Here is a 13,417-nt window from a genome sequence, read left to right as displayed (position 1 = left end):
CACTGGAGATGTCTCTCAGTGAGCAGTCACAAGCAAGGACGCCTTATACACAGGAGGGGCTGGCCAGGGTTCCCCTCTGTGATCGGTTGCTAGGCAGGGCTGGCTCAAGTAGCAATTGGGCCCTAGGGCAAAATTAGGCTGGGGACCCCCCAACAGACCCCCCGCCCAACCAAAAAGCGTCATTAGGGGCCCTTGTTTACAGCCAAAATTCCCTCCTGGGCCCCTTAACTGGCTGCTGACCCTCCCACAATCACCTTCCAACTTAACTGTGCTCCCTAGGACCTCTGTAGTGTCTATGTCAGTGTAGTGTCTCACCTGCCCGCCAGCACAGATGAGATGCCACTCTGCCAAATACTCTGCAGAGTCCCTGGAAAGCAACAGTTAAGATGGGGGAGGAACAACTTGGGGGCCCTTACAGGCTCTGGGGCCCTGGGGCAAATTCCCATTTTTTTCGTATGGTAGCTCCAGCCCTGTTGCTAGGGCTTTGGCTGGGAGCCCTCTGATTGGCTCAATGATGTCCGAACGCCATCTCCGTGGTTACGCTATCTGGATCTGGGTACCCAAACTAGGTATATGGACTGATTTCCGGATACCTAATACGTATCCGAATTAACATGGATAGTGCATCCCGGATTTATCCAGCTATCTGGAATCCATATATGAGTTCGGATACCAGAAAAAAGTTTGGATATCTGGATAGTTCGGGTATCTGGAATCTGGATGAGCATCACTGCTGCCTGCCCCTACCCTATGGATATGAGTTAATTGGGCAGTTTACATGCAATCTACCCTATATATAGTCCATGGCCACTGAGAGATACAATGAGAGGGAGGAGAAACAAAAAGAAAGTTAACAATGAAAACATCAAGTACCACCCGGGCCCTCTCTACTCCAGGGTCCCATAGCAGTTGCTATGGCTGCTATGGCTATAGCTACACCCCTGTCCTCTAACTTAGTAAACGAACCAGCTTTTAAAGCACTGCAACCATTATATCAGGCATAGTGGGGTCTGAACCCCTCTATAACAGTGATTATAGATTGATTGTACCTCACATTAAATTGGAGCATAGAGTACTTGATTTTTATATGAAAAAAATTGTATATGCTTATCATAAAAAATATGAACAGTTACAAGTATAATTTCCATCTAACGCTGTTTTATCTGATCAGGCCTTTATAGTAAAGCAAACATGAATCTGCTTAGCACATTTGAAAATACAGTGCAAAATGCCAATGTTAGATGTAGTACGCCACAGGATTGGAAAGGGTTTAGTGGGCAGAGAAATGGAAAATAATGGTTTCCTGGGACAGAAGAGCTATTGCAGCACAAATTGTTGAAACATATAATGCTGGCTATGTAAAAAGAGTGCCAGAAAATACAGTGCATCATGCCTTACCACTCAGTGTGCCCATTCTGTCTCCTGTCCACATACACATACAATGGGAACATGAGCTTCAGAACTGAATAGTGGAGCAATAGAAGGTGACCATGTCTGATGGTTCATGTTTACTTTGGCCTTCAAATTCCTCAGATCTTGATCTGTTTGAGCATCTGTTGGATGTGTTGGGGGGGGGGGGGGAAGTTCAGTGGAGTCCCCACTTAGTAGCTTGCAGGTTCTTCTGTTAATGCCTTTGTTCTGTATCCCCTAGGTTCTCACCATATGGTACGTTTTCCCCAGGGGTAGGTTAGAAGAGCCTAGGGAAGTATTTAAAGGGACTCAGAGATGAGTCTTCCTGACTTTTTTGTTTACTTACCAGGGGCTTCCTCTAGCCCCATAAGCAAGATGTGTCCCTCGCCGTCCTCCTGCGATCTCCCGTTCAGCTGCCATCAACTCCAGGTACGCGGCTCAGTTGGACTCAGTCTGACTGAGTGACATCAGCCAGGGCCTTCTGCGCTTACGCAGAAGGTCCACACATGCGCAGAAGGTCCACCGGGAAAGAATACCGGGGAAGATTGTGGCTTAACGGGAGATCACCGGAGGATGGCGAGGGACACATTCATGCTTATGAGGCTGGAGGAAGCCCCGGGTAAGTAAAAAAAAAGGCAGGAAGACTAGACTCTGAGTCTCTTTAAACCTGACAAAGACAATCCATTATAGTAAGCTTTGAGACAAAAACATTGCTAAATCATGTTTAAACACAGTATTTAGATTTATTTAAAACCATTAAAGAGTAACTGTCAGGCTGCAGAAGCTAATTTAAACCTCTATTCTCCTGTGTTAAACAGTTTAGAAGGAAGCCCAAAAGCAATTAGTGAAGATAAAAATCTCAGTTACCTTTGATGTGTGCTTATCAGCAAGTCTGTTATTCTTAAGAAGACGCAAGCCGCATACCATACTGCAAAGCATTCTGGGGCTCTCCCCTCGGCTGCTAATGAGACGTTACAGCAGCTTGTAATCGCGTAGCACTGATAAATCTCGGGCAGAGTACACTGCAGGAGTCAGCTATTGTTCCTAGCCACATGGCTCATTAATATTCACTGCACACTGTGTTATTTAGTACCAGCTTATCTGTGATCAGGAAGCAGGCAGGACATGACGACACATTTGACAGAAAAACATGGAGCCTGCCATGAGCTGTCAGGAGCATCTATCTCTGCATATACTATATACAAATTCTGTGAAATCCAAACGTGGACAGTGAAATGCATATGTAATGTAAGTACAGCCAATCTTTAGCTACTGATATATGTGTTTATTTTCTCTGAGACCTTATACCTAACAGCTCCTCTTTAAACTTCAAAATGTTCATAACAAATATAAATGCATCCAGGGGTACTTAAGGTGATGTCCCCCACAGTAGGGGTACTTGCCAAGCCAATCATTAATAGAGGGCTACATAGTATAAAAAAAATTAAAGAATAACTACAACAGTGATGAGCAACGATAAAAAAATGGATGAAATCCGAATGAATTAAGTTGAGCGTGTGGGTGAGGTTTAAACTTACATAGCAGCCTTCTTCTTTCATCCATCCCACGGCGCCTACCACGCTGCGTTCCAAGCCACGTCATGTGACTACAAACACTTCCTCCTTCAACCCGGAAGGAGAAAGTGTTTGTAGTCACGTGACCGCCGCTTGGAACGTGTAAGAATCTATATGTTGGTTGCTATTGGCAACAGCACAACACACGTTTTACTCCGACACCAGCAACTCATTAGAGCTGCAACTCACAGTGACAACATACAGGAGATAGAGTGGAGACAGCCTTCTTTACCTTTCAAAGGGGTTTATTAAGCAATCAAGCATCTTGTGTTACATGTTGATTTCTTCAGAGTATAAATAGTCTTTCCTATGTCCTATGTACATCACATATATTTACAGCATACAGCCAGGAAACTAGTATTCTAACTAGGAAGCGGAGAGAGAGCCGGATAGCTGGAAAGTAGAGTACAGTAAATAATCTTTGCCATCCGGTCTCCCTATTTTATATCAACATCAAAGAGTTAAATTCTGACATCATCTGAGCCATACCCCCAAGCCTACAATTGGCGGGAATGGGCATGTGGCCCACCTCATCAATTAATATTCCATTGCTTTATAACCTAGTTGCAAAGAATGCAATGTTTTGTAAATATCGGCTTTGTTTACCGTTCCCGTCGTTTAACTGTCGGGCAGTTAGACCTGATAACCCATTATGTGGCCTTCTACAAGGAACATGTTCCTTGTAACTGACTGCATCATTTCTCTCCGTGAAACTCTGCTTAAAGGGACCCTGTATCTCAAGTCTTTACTAGACTTCAGTACCTGAGGCTAGAATTCAAGTATAGTTACATTCGAACAGAACGCAGCGTGGTGGGAGACACCATGGGACGGGTTGAAAAAGGGGAGCTGGGAAAAAAGGGCGCAGGCAGCTAGTGGACAAAAAGGGCGCCGCCATTCACTCCCATAATAAATAACGTTTAATGGGCGCAGAGCAGGAAAAAAGGGCGCCGGAGCTAAATAAAGTTTACAAACGGCGCCCGGAGCTAAATAAAGTTTACAAAGGCGCCCGGAGCTGTTTAATGATTTATAACTGAGCTTGTGTTGATTTACGTTTATAAAATGCACCCGTGCCGAATAACGTTTATGAAAATACTAAATATATTTATCTTATTTAAATAATTAAAACATTATTTAAAGTTTTATCCCTTACTGTTTTTAAAACATTATTCACAAAATAAAGCGATCAGTACGTAATGTAAATTGGAATATATTTTTTGGAGTCACAATTTGTAAAACATTATTATCCACATAATAAAAAACATTATTATTCACAAAATAAAGGGGGGTCTTAGGTTTAGGCACCAACAGGGGGGTCTTAGGTTTAGGCACTAACAGGGGGGTCTTAGGTTTAGGCACCACCAGGGGGGGTCTTAGGTTTAGGCACCAACAGGGGGGTCTTAGGTTTAGGCACCAACAGGGGGGTCTTAGGTTTAGGCACCAACAGGGGGGGTCTTAGGTTTAGGCACCACCAGGGGGGTCTTAGGTTTAGGCACCACCAGGGGGGTCTTAGGTTTAGGCACCAACAGGGGGGTCTAGGGGTTAGGGGTAGGTACAGGGAGGGTTACTTAGGCACCAACAGGGGGGGTCTTAGGTTTAGGCACCAACAGGGGGGTCTTAGGTTTAGGCACCAACAGGGGGGACTTAGGTTTAGGCACCAACAGGGGGGTCTAGGGGTTAGGGATAGGTACAGGGAGGGTTCTGTGTAAGAGTAGGCTTAGGTATAGTTTTAGTAAAATTTTAGTAATAATTACTAATGTTTTACAACACTTATTACGAACGTACTTATATTTATATCATCGTTATAAAGAATATTTTCAGATTTTATTATAAGAACAAACCATAAATGAAGGTTATTCACAATAATATACAATTATAACAATTAAACATATATTTTTGTTTTTTTAATAAACGTAATTATAAGTTTAACTTTACAAATAGGGAAGATTAACGTTTTCACAATTTCCGATTTTATAAACATTATTTAATGATTTATAATTTTGTTAAACTTTATTTGTAAACGAACTATAGCACACTATTTTTATAAACCCTATTAATGATTAATTATTATTTAGAGTTTACACCCCGCGCCCTTTTTGTCCAGGCGCCCTTTTTGTACGTACGCTGAAAAAGGTGGCTGCTGGGTAAGTTTAACCCCCCCTCACCCACACGCTCACCTAATTAATTATCTGGATGAAATCCGAATGAAACTCATTTGGGTTTCATCCAGTTGTTTATCCGTTGCTCATCAGTACACAAGAAAACTTACAGATGTACTAGGCAGGTTTTTATGTTTTAGCTGATGAGTGTCTGTAAAGTAAATTATTTATTTTCACAAGTTGTGTGGGATGCTAAGCATACTTACCATAATCCCCAAAACTCTTGCACACTACATGCGTTTCCGATTTTTTAATCTGATCCGATTTTTGATTCTGGTTGAAAAACCGACTGCATGCAGTACATTTTTTAATCGGAATCAAAAATCGGATCAGATAAAAAAAATCAGAATCGCATGCGGGGTTTGATTCACTATACCGTGATAACTCATAGCACGGCCGCGCTAGCATTTTTGCACGCATTTTCATGCGCATTCAAAAATTTTGCACGCAATCACGGACGAAAATTCACAATTGCACACAAAACATTCTTACGGACGTGCTATGAGTCATCACGGTTGAGGGAACCAAGCCCCTAGGGTGCAAGAGGCCTTAGTTGGGCTTTAACAACATGATTTCCGAAATAAAATGCCTTTCTTTTTTTTTCAATAGCAAACCAAAGGCCTTCCAGCCATTAACGCCTTAACAAACTTCCTGGATGCCTATGACAGAAGTAAGGTAAGAAAATGAATTTTTAACATACGTGAGTGTAATACATTCTGGAATATACCGTACTTGCTGAAATTCAGAGTACAAAGATTTGCCGAATAGGTCAGTCAGCTATATTATTAATACCAGCTTCATATTCCAATTTCTAAAGGGAAATTCTTTTCATGCCAACAAAATGTGGATAAGCACAACAGGAAGAAGCTGACTGGCATGAACAACTACAATTGGTTGATGCCTCTCGTTTGTTGTCCCTTATACCCTCTCCAAAGAGCAGAATAGTCTGCTTGGCTGTAGCACAGCAGTGTCTGTAGAATGACGTTTCCTAAAACTGTCACCTAAAATGATCACTAACGGTCATTTTAAGGCAACAATGTTTCCATTTCTGTACAGGCTTTAGAGCTCCACACGCCTAGCACGGACACGCCTCTTCCTCATAACAATAATATTTTGTGATGATTTGGAAATTGACAAAAATCCCACATATACTTTTATTTTTATTTTTTTTATTAATATTTTCCTTTTCAAAACGAAAGTTCAGTATTAGTATGAAGGGGATAGAGTAACCAAGCAGCTCAGGGTGACCCACACCACATAAAGGGGATAAAATGCACCCAGTAGTGTATAAAACTAGTGAAAAACAAATAAAATAGAAATAAGAGGGAGTGGCTTACCTCAATAAAACAAATTCATATAAATGTATATATATATATATATATATATATATATATATATATATATATATATATCACATTTTTAATAAGCACAGGAGATGCGTTTCGTGAGCCTCTGTCCACTTCGTCAGGCCAAATAAAGTGCCAAAGGGTTTCATAACCCGGGCACAGAGCGCCTCTTACCCCCTTTGTGCTTGTGAGGGCTAAGTCTGGTCACCACGCGGCTATTGCCACATGTCAGGACCTTACTGCTGTTTTTCAAGAGTGTGACCATCACCACTCTTTCTGGGTCTAAGTCGGGTTCGTGTATCTCCACCTGTTTCCAGTGCTTGGTTGCTTCCTTTGCAACCTTCCTTTGTGAGTATTCATTTCGCCTAATTTTTAATTTGTTATACTTTGAGATGTACTGCACCATTTGGTCTCCTGTTGTCTCAGTGTATGTCTCAGTTGTTCAGTATTAGTATGTCCATAGGGATGAGCAGAAATTACGCCTATGCGTAATTACACATCAGAATTTGCATTTACACATAGTAATCGTATGAAAAATTTCAGGGAAAAGCGTAATTAATTCTGTATGCAATTGTAAGCATTCGTAATTAATGAATTACGCGTAATTTCATGCCTATTTTGGCGGTCAATAGCAAAGCCCCATACATGCTATTGCTATCAAAACTTGAGAAAATCGATTTTATAAATACAGTACAAAGAAAATGTTTTTTAAACTGACCTTTTTTTTGAGTTTAAAAACCATTTTTCTTTGCTTTTTTAAAATTGGTTTTCTCAAAAACTACAAGGTCTTTTTGAAAAATTATTTCTTTGACTAGTACCCACTATTCTCCTTAACGTATGTAGCAGTTTTGGTAGCAATAGTATGTATGGGGTTTGCTTTTTCCCGCCAAAGTCATTGCCAAATATACTGCCTATTCACCGCCAAAGTCGGCACAAAATTACTTGTAAATTATGCGTAAATTAATTCGTAATTACGAGTGCTTATAGAAAGTCAAATTAACAATTTGTAAATATGTATAGGCGTAAATGAGAGAATGTACACATAAATTTGCTGATTACTATTATCACTGTCCATAACATTGACTTGTACAATATTCCCTCCTTTTTTAGACTTCGAGCAACATAGACGAATTAATAAATTCTGTAAGAAAGCTTCAGGTAACTTTTTTCTTCTTATCTTTAAAACACAAAATATCCCTTGACCAGTGTTTCGGCTTAAAGGGCAACTGAAGTAAGAGAGATGTGGAGGCTGCCATATCTATTTACTTTTATCAGCACCAGTTGCCTGGCTAGCCTGCTGATCCTCTGCCTCTAATATTTTTATCAATTCTTTAATACTATTGGGATGGAATTCAAGTTGTCTATATGATTGTAACCACAACATGGGCTTTTGCAAGTTAAAATATAACTTTTATTTTCACATATATAAAAAAACACCTACCGTAATATAAAAACCCTTAAAAAGGGTAAACCAAGCAATGTCCTTACAGTGTGTACTGCATCATATAGAGGGCGATAAATGAATCGCCCGCAAACCCTGTCTGAGGCCTACAGACAGTCTCTCTAAATAACCAAACTCCGTGTAGTCCATCCAAAAAACAGCAATAATGAGGGAAAAATGATATGCAAAAGTGTAAGTATTCCACTAATCACTTTAAATCACTATTCCTCCTCATGGTAGATTGCACAGCAAGGATTGGTGGGATATAGAATATTCACTTGTATGCAGTCATCAAGTCATGGGCCTAAGTCCACAAGATATGCAGGGTAGAGTTCACTTCATTAAAGAAGCACTGCACAGGCGTCTAAAGTCCTCATTCGTTTTGTCATGAGTGTAACAGAGCAAAAACATGAAACGGTCTTACCATATCAGTCGTCATGTCTCTGTGGATTTACTTGATTCGCACCAACAGTCAGACGTAGAGACTGCTCCACTCCGGCGACGTCTCGCCTTGCGGTTAATATAGCTCCGTATCGCACTCTCGGCTCCTCTTGACAGGATATATAATGAGTAGCCCGGCTGATCCTCCAGCAACATCAAAGGCGGGACGTCTTGTGCAGCGCATCTGCAATGCGTCTGTGCGGGACAGTTGCACGTGTCTACCAGTTTTACTGGGCACGCCGGCTTTCTCAAGACAACGGGGTACACCGCATTACGCGGTTTTGAATTTGGCTCACAATGACATCATTTCCCTTGCCACTCCCACTGTGCATCATTTGGCTCGATAGTATTGTCTGCATAGTCAGCGCCATTTTTCTGGAGTCGCATTGGGAAACATATATGTGCAATTATTTTTGATATTTTAAGCCACAATTCAATTAAAATATAGAAAATAAAAACAAAAAATAATAATAAAGGTTGTTTAAAAACGGATTGCAGAGCCCATATTGTAAGTTAATTTTCCCATTGGACATGTGTAGTATATTTCTCACATAGAAGGCAACTCTATTCTATCCTGCTTCAAGGGAACCTAAACTGAGAAGGATATGGATTTTCCTTTTAAAATAATACCAGTTGCCTGACTCTCCTGCTGATCCTGTGTCTCTAATACATTTAGCCACAGCCCCTCAACAAGCATGCTGATCAGGTGCTCTGACTGAAATCAGACTGGATTAGCTGCATGCTTGTTTCAAGTCTGATTCAACCACTTACTGCAGTGAAAGAGATCAGCAAGACTGCCAGGCAACTGGTATGGTTTAAAAGGAAACATCCATATCCCTCTCAGTTTAGGTTCCCTTTAAGATAAGCTTAATGCCATCTTGTGGTCAAATCACAGACTGCATCATAACACATTCAATCCATCTTATATTAATTCAGCTGCCCCTGATCTTATTATTCATATCATTCGGTGAACAAACCAATACAGTCAAATCATATTAAACCTCAATATGCAATAAATGACCCCGCATATATCGTGTGGAGTGAGTAAAGGGGAACCAAGATTAATCACAATAATAATAATAATAATCATAACATCTGTATATATTATAACCAAATGGCCTACCAATACTCACCACACGAAAATGAAGGTAAATACACTATTAATCATCACAGGGTAGTTATAATTTTCCCCTATCACTATTCACTACACACATATCCAATTTAATCGTTCAAAAATGCAGCATATGATACATGGTCATTTAGACCAGGGGGTACATGGCACACAGGTCTATTATCCACCTGGTTTCAATTTGTAGCAATCTATTTTCTATATCCCCACCTCTAATATGTGGGTGTACTCTATCAAAGACAAACACTTATATAGCGCTTTTCTCCTGGCGGACTCAAAGCACCAGAGCTGCAGCCACTAGGACGCGCTCTATAGGCAGTAGCAGTGTTAGAGAGACTTGCCTAAGGTCTCCTGCTGAATAGGTGCTGGCTTACTGAACTGGCAGAGCCAAGATTTGAACCCTGGTCTCCTGTGTCAGAGGCAGAGCCCTTAACCATTACACTATCCAGCCACCAGCACATTATCCGTCCAATCACGTAGTAACAGAACTTCTAAAATCCTTTCCCGTGTGTCAAAAATAAATGTCGAGCGACCGCTGACTTTAGATTGCCCGATTGGAAACCATACGATTGATCATACATCCTTTGTTTGAATTGTCTACTCGTCATGCCGACGTAAAAAGCGACACATTTACACAAAACAAAGGTATATAACTGCTCTTGTGTTGCATTTTGCGAAATGTTTGCATTCAATAGTTCTGTTTCTGCTGCTCAATCTTTTTGAGCCACATATTACACTGATTGCAATCTCCACATCTATGTGTCCCTCTACATAACTACAACATTTCTTACAAGTTTGTTCAAAGTGACTATTAACCAATTGATCTTTAATAGATCTAGATCTTCTATAAACAATATTGGGAGTGCTCGGAGCCAGACTCCCCAAACTGGCATCACCTGTCAAAAAGTGCCAATGTTTTTTTCAAAATAGCTTGAATACTAATGCTTTGTTTTGCATATTTAATGACATCCCGTTTCAGACTAGAAATCTGGGTGAGGAAAGATTTAACAATGGGCAAATACTGACTAAATAATGTATTCATGAATATTGTATTGTATATTGTATAGCGGTAAAAGCCGGTGGCATACATCCTACGCCGCGTCAGGCTTAGGCAGCCACAAGCCCGGCGTAGGATTTACTATGTGCGGTCCCCAGGAGGTTAAACAAAATGAAATGCTCTGCTGGTGTAGGGCAGAAGAGCGTAAAGAATAAGAAGGCCTAAAGAGAGGCGTTACTATAGAGCAAGCCCCTCCCCCACCCTAGCAAAACTTTTATGGAGCCCTCCAACGTTTAAACCCCTTTTCCAGTGGGTGGGCGTGGGTAACCCCTCCCCCCCAGGCCAGGAGCCAATCTCTCAGGGGTCATATAACAAGTGGGGCCACCATGATCCTCCCAGCTAAAACCAATGGGACCACATTAACACCTGATCTTAAAGATAGACACCTGTATTAAAATAGGGAGAATAAGTAGGGCTCCCATCCTAGTTCTGGGCCCCCTGTTCCCCTAGAGTCATGCCCCTTCCCCTAACAGTTCTTTCTGCTTCTCCAAGAACCCTCTGAGCATCTGGAAGGCTCCTCCGCCATTAAAGAAGAGAAAATAAATGTATGAGATAATGAATTGTATGTGTAGTACAGCTAATAGAAAATTAATTGCAAAAAAAAAAATAGTCTCATATTGTTTCCAGTACAGGAAGAGTTAAGAAACATCAGTTGTTATCTTTGCAAGAGAGCTTCTCTGAGCTCTCTGACCCAACGTGGGTTGGCTACAGTGCTGTATTCTGAAGCACTTATACATCAAGGAAACAGTGACAGACAGCTTCAAATAAGGTTTTACTGCAGGGAAGTTCAAAGGGTCATTAGCTCTGCTCTGTTTCATAGTTTAAAATACAGAGTGTGGTTTGTAAATTGCAAATATTAGAGAATGATGCAATGATGTTATAAAAGAAAAGCTAACTGAAAATAAAAATATGAGACTATTTTCTTTGCTACTAATGTTCTATTAATTATCCATACTACACATACAACGCATTATATCATAATTTTTTTTTCGCTTCAGTGTCTCTTTAAAATACATAATAGTGTAAGCCATAATTAGTGCTGAGCGGTGCTCTCATTTACTCCTTACTACTTAAGCCCAATCTACACGATACGATTCTTTGTGCGATTCGATTATGATTCGATTTACGATTCAATTAACTCCGACAAAACAATGGCATAGTGAATTGAATCGAATAGCATCCCGATCGGACATGTCAGATTTAATCGGATCCTAAATAGAATCGTAATCGATTCGCACAAAGAATTGTATCGTGTAGATGGGGCTGTAGGGATGGGCATTGAGATGCAACTCGTTCCGATTTGATGCAGGGTTATGCAAATTATGTGTGCAGCTTGAAAATGCACCAATCAAATTCTGCCAAGGTGGAGTGCGATTGGTCCATTTTCAAGATGTGTACGTATAATTTGCATAATCCTGCATCAACCCGGAACAATTTGTACCTCACTGACGAATCCCTATTCCTAATTTGTTCATTTTTTTTTTAATAAAGAATCCCCCTCCAAAACAAACAAAAAAACAAAAGGAAAGGTTATACTGTAGCTCAGCAGTGCTGTCAAGTCAAAATATTGATTACAATTTTTTAGTACAACAGAGTAACCAAACAGCTCAGGGTGACCCAAAACCACGAGGAAAGTATAGACTTCCCTTGTCATTTTGGGTCACCCTGAGCTGCTTGGTTACTCTGTTGTATTGGTCCAAGCCCTATCCCATAGAGCCATATCTATCCTTGCCGTGCACTGAGGAGGACCACAAGTCCGAAACAGGCTGCCTGCATGTGGGGCTGGTGTGGCTCTGTAAATTTTAAAGCTATAGGCTTGCAGACACCAGCAGCTCTGGATGTGAGCCTGGCTTCAGGGGCATTAAGAGATAATTTGCATATTCTCTAGTGGTGCATTATGGGTAACCACAGATGTTCATTTAAAGCTAAATTATCACACAAATTCCTTATGTTTTAAGAAGGCAAACATCACTAAGCAATTTGTTTTAGTACTTATCTCACAAAACTCTATCACAACACACTTTGAGTGTTCTGTTCTTTTACAGATGATCATAGAATGTCCTCTGGAAAGTCTTCTGGGAGTCGACAAAACAGATGTATGTATCTAATCCATTGATTACCTAGACTTTCTTTAACTACTTAACGATCGCTCTACGCCAGTGCTGGGGGCGTGTTTTGCTGGAGATGGCGCACCAATGTGGACACGTCTCCGCTTGAATGACGGAGCTCTGCTACGTCATCAATCTCGCAGCGGTGATCACCGATAGGAGTCTGTTAGACGGTGAAACCGCCATCTATTTACACTGTACAGCTGCGATCTACAGCAATGCTATACTACCCTTGGGAGGCACAGGAGTGATCGGCTGTCATAGGCTAATGCCATCACAGTCCACCAACAGAAAGCTCTGTTGGTGGGCAGAAAAGGGGAGGGGGGGGGAATCACGTGTGTGCTTGGTTGTACTGCCCTACAGTGAGGCTTTAAAGCTGCAGTGGCCTAAATTGTAAAAAATAGCCCGGTCACTAGGGGGGTGTGAGCCTACAGTCCTCAAGTGGTTAATGTTTCTGTTCTTCTTTATTCACATTATTTATTCACTTTGTGAGTCCTTCCAAAAGAAAGCTTTTGTAATGATTCCAGGGCACATTTGCTGCTCCCTGTGATTCTCTGTATAGAGGAAGAATATAAAATATAGTTTATTGGGGTGAACTGCAAGATTTCTGTCTGCGTAAATAACATTCAGATCTCAAACCATACTGCGGTGACCGTAGCAGGTGTGGCCCTGGCTGATTAGCTTTAGAATGAAAAATCCCGCTATGACTTAATCACTCCTATAATTACTGTATTTTTGGACTATAAGACTCACTT

General features: G+C 40.9%; 1 protein-coding gene across 4 annotated transcripts in view; it reads left to right on the top strand.

The window, feature by feature from the left end:
- LOC137561661 (WAG22 antigen-like) overlaps positions 1-13,417 on the top strand; it is a 133,801-nt gene that overhangs the window by 87,783 nt on the left and 32,601 nt on the right. For all 4 annotated transcript variants that reach the window (XM_068272982.1, XM_068272981.1, XM_068272980.1 and 1 more), the window contains exons 3-5: positions 5,750-5,815; positions 7,597-7,644; positions 12,600-12,650. In XM_068272982.1, coding sequence (XP_068129083.1) covers positions 5,750-5,815; positions 7,597-7,644; positions 12,600-12,650 — 165 coding nt within the window. The remainder of the gene's footprint in view (positions 1-5,749; positions 5,816-7,596; positions 7,645-12,599; positions 12,651-13,417) is intronic.

The sequence above is a fragment of the Hyperolius riggenbachi genome, chromosome 3, assembly GCF_040937935.1.
Source record: "Hyperolius riggenbachi isolate aHypRig1 chromosome 3, aHypRig1.pri, whole genome shotgun sequence".
Lineage (NCBI taxonomy): Eukaryota > Metazoa > Chordata > Amphibia > Anura > Hyperoliidae > Hyperolius > Hyperolius riggenbachi.
This window is presented reverse-complemented; position numbering and strand designations above follow the sequence as displayed.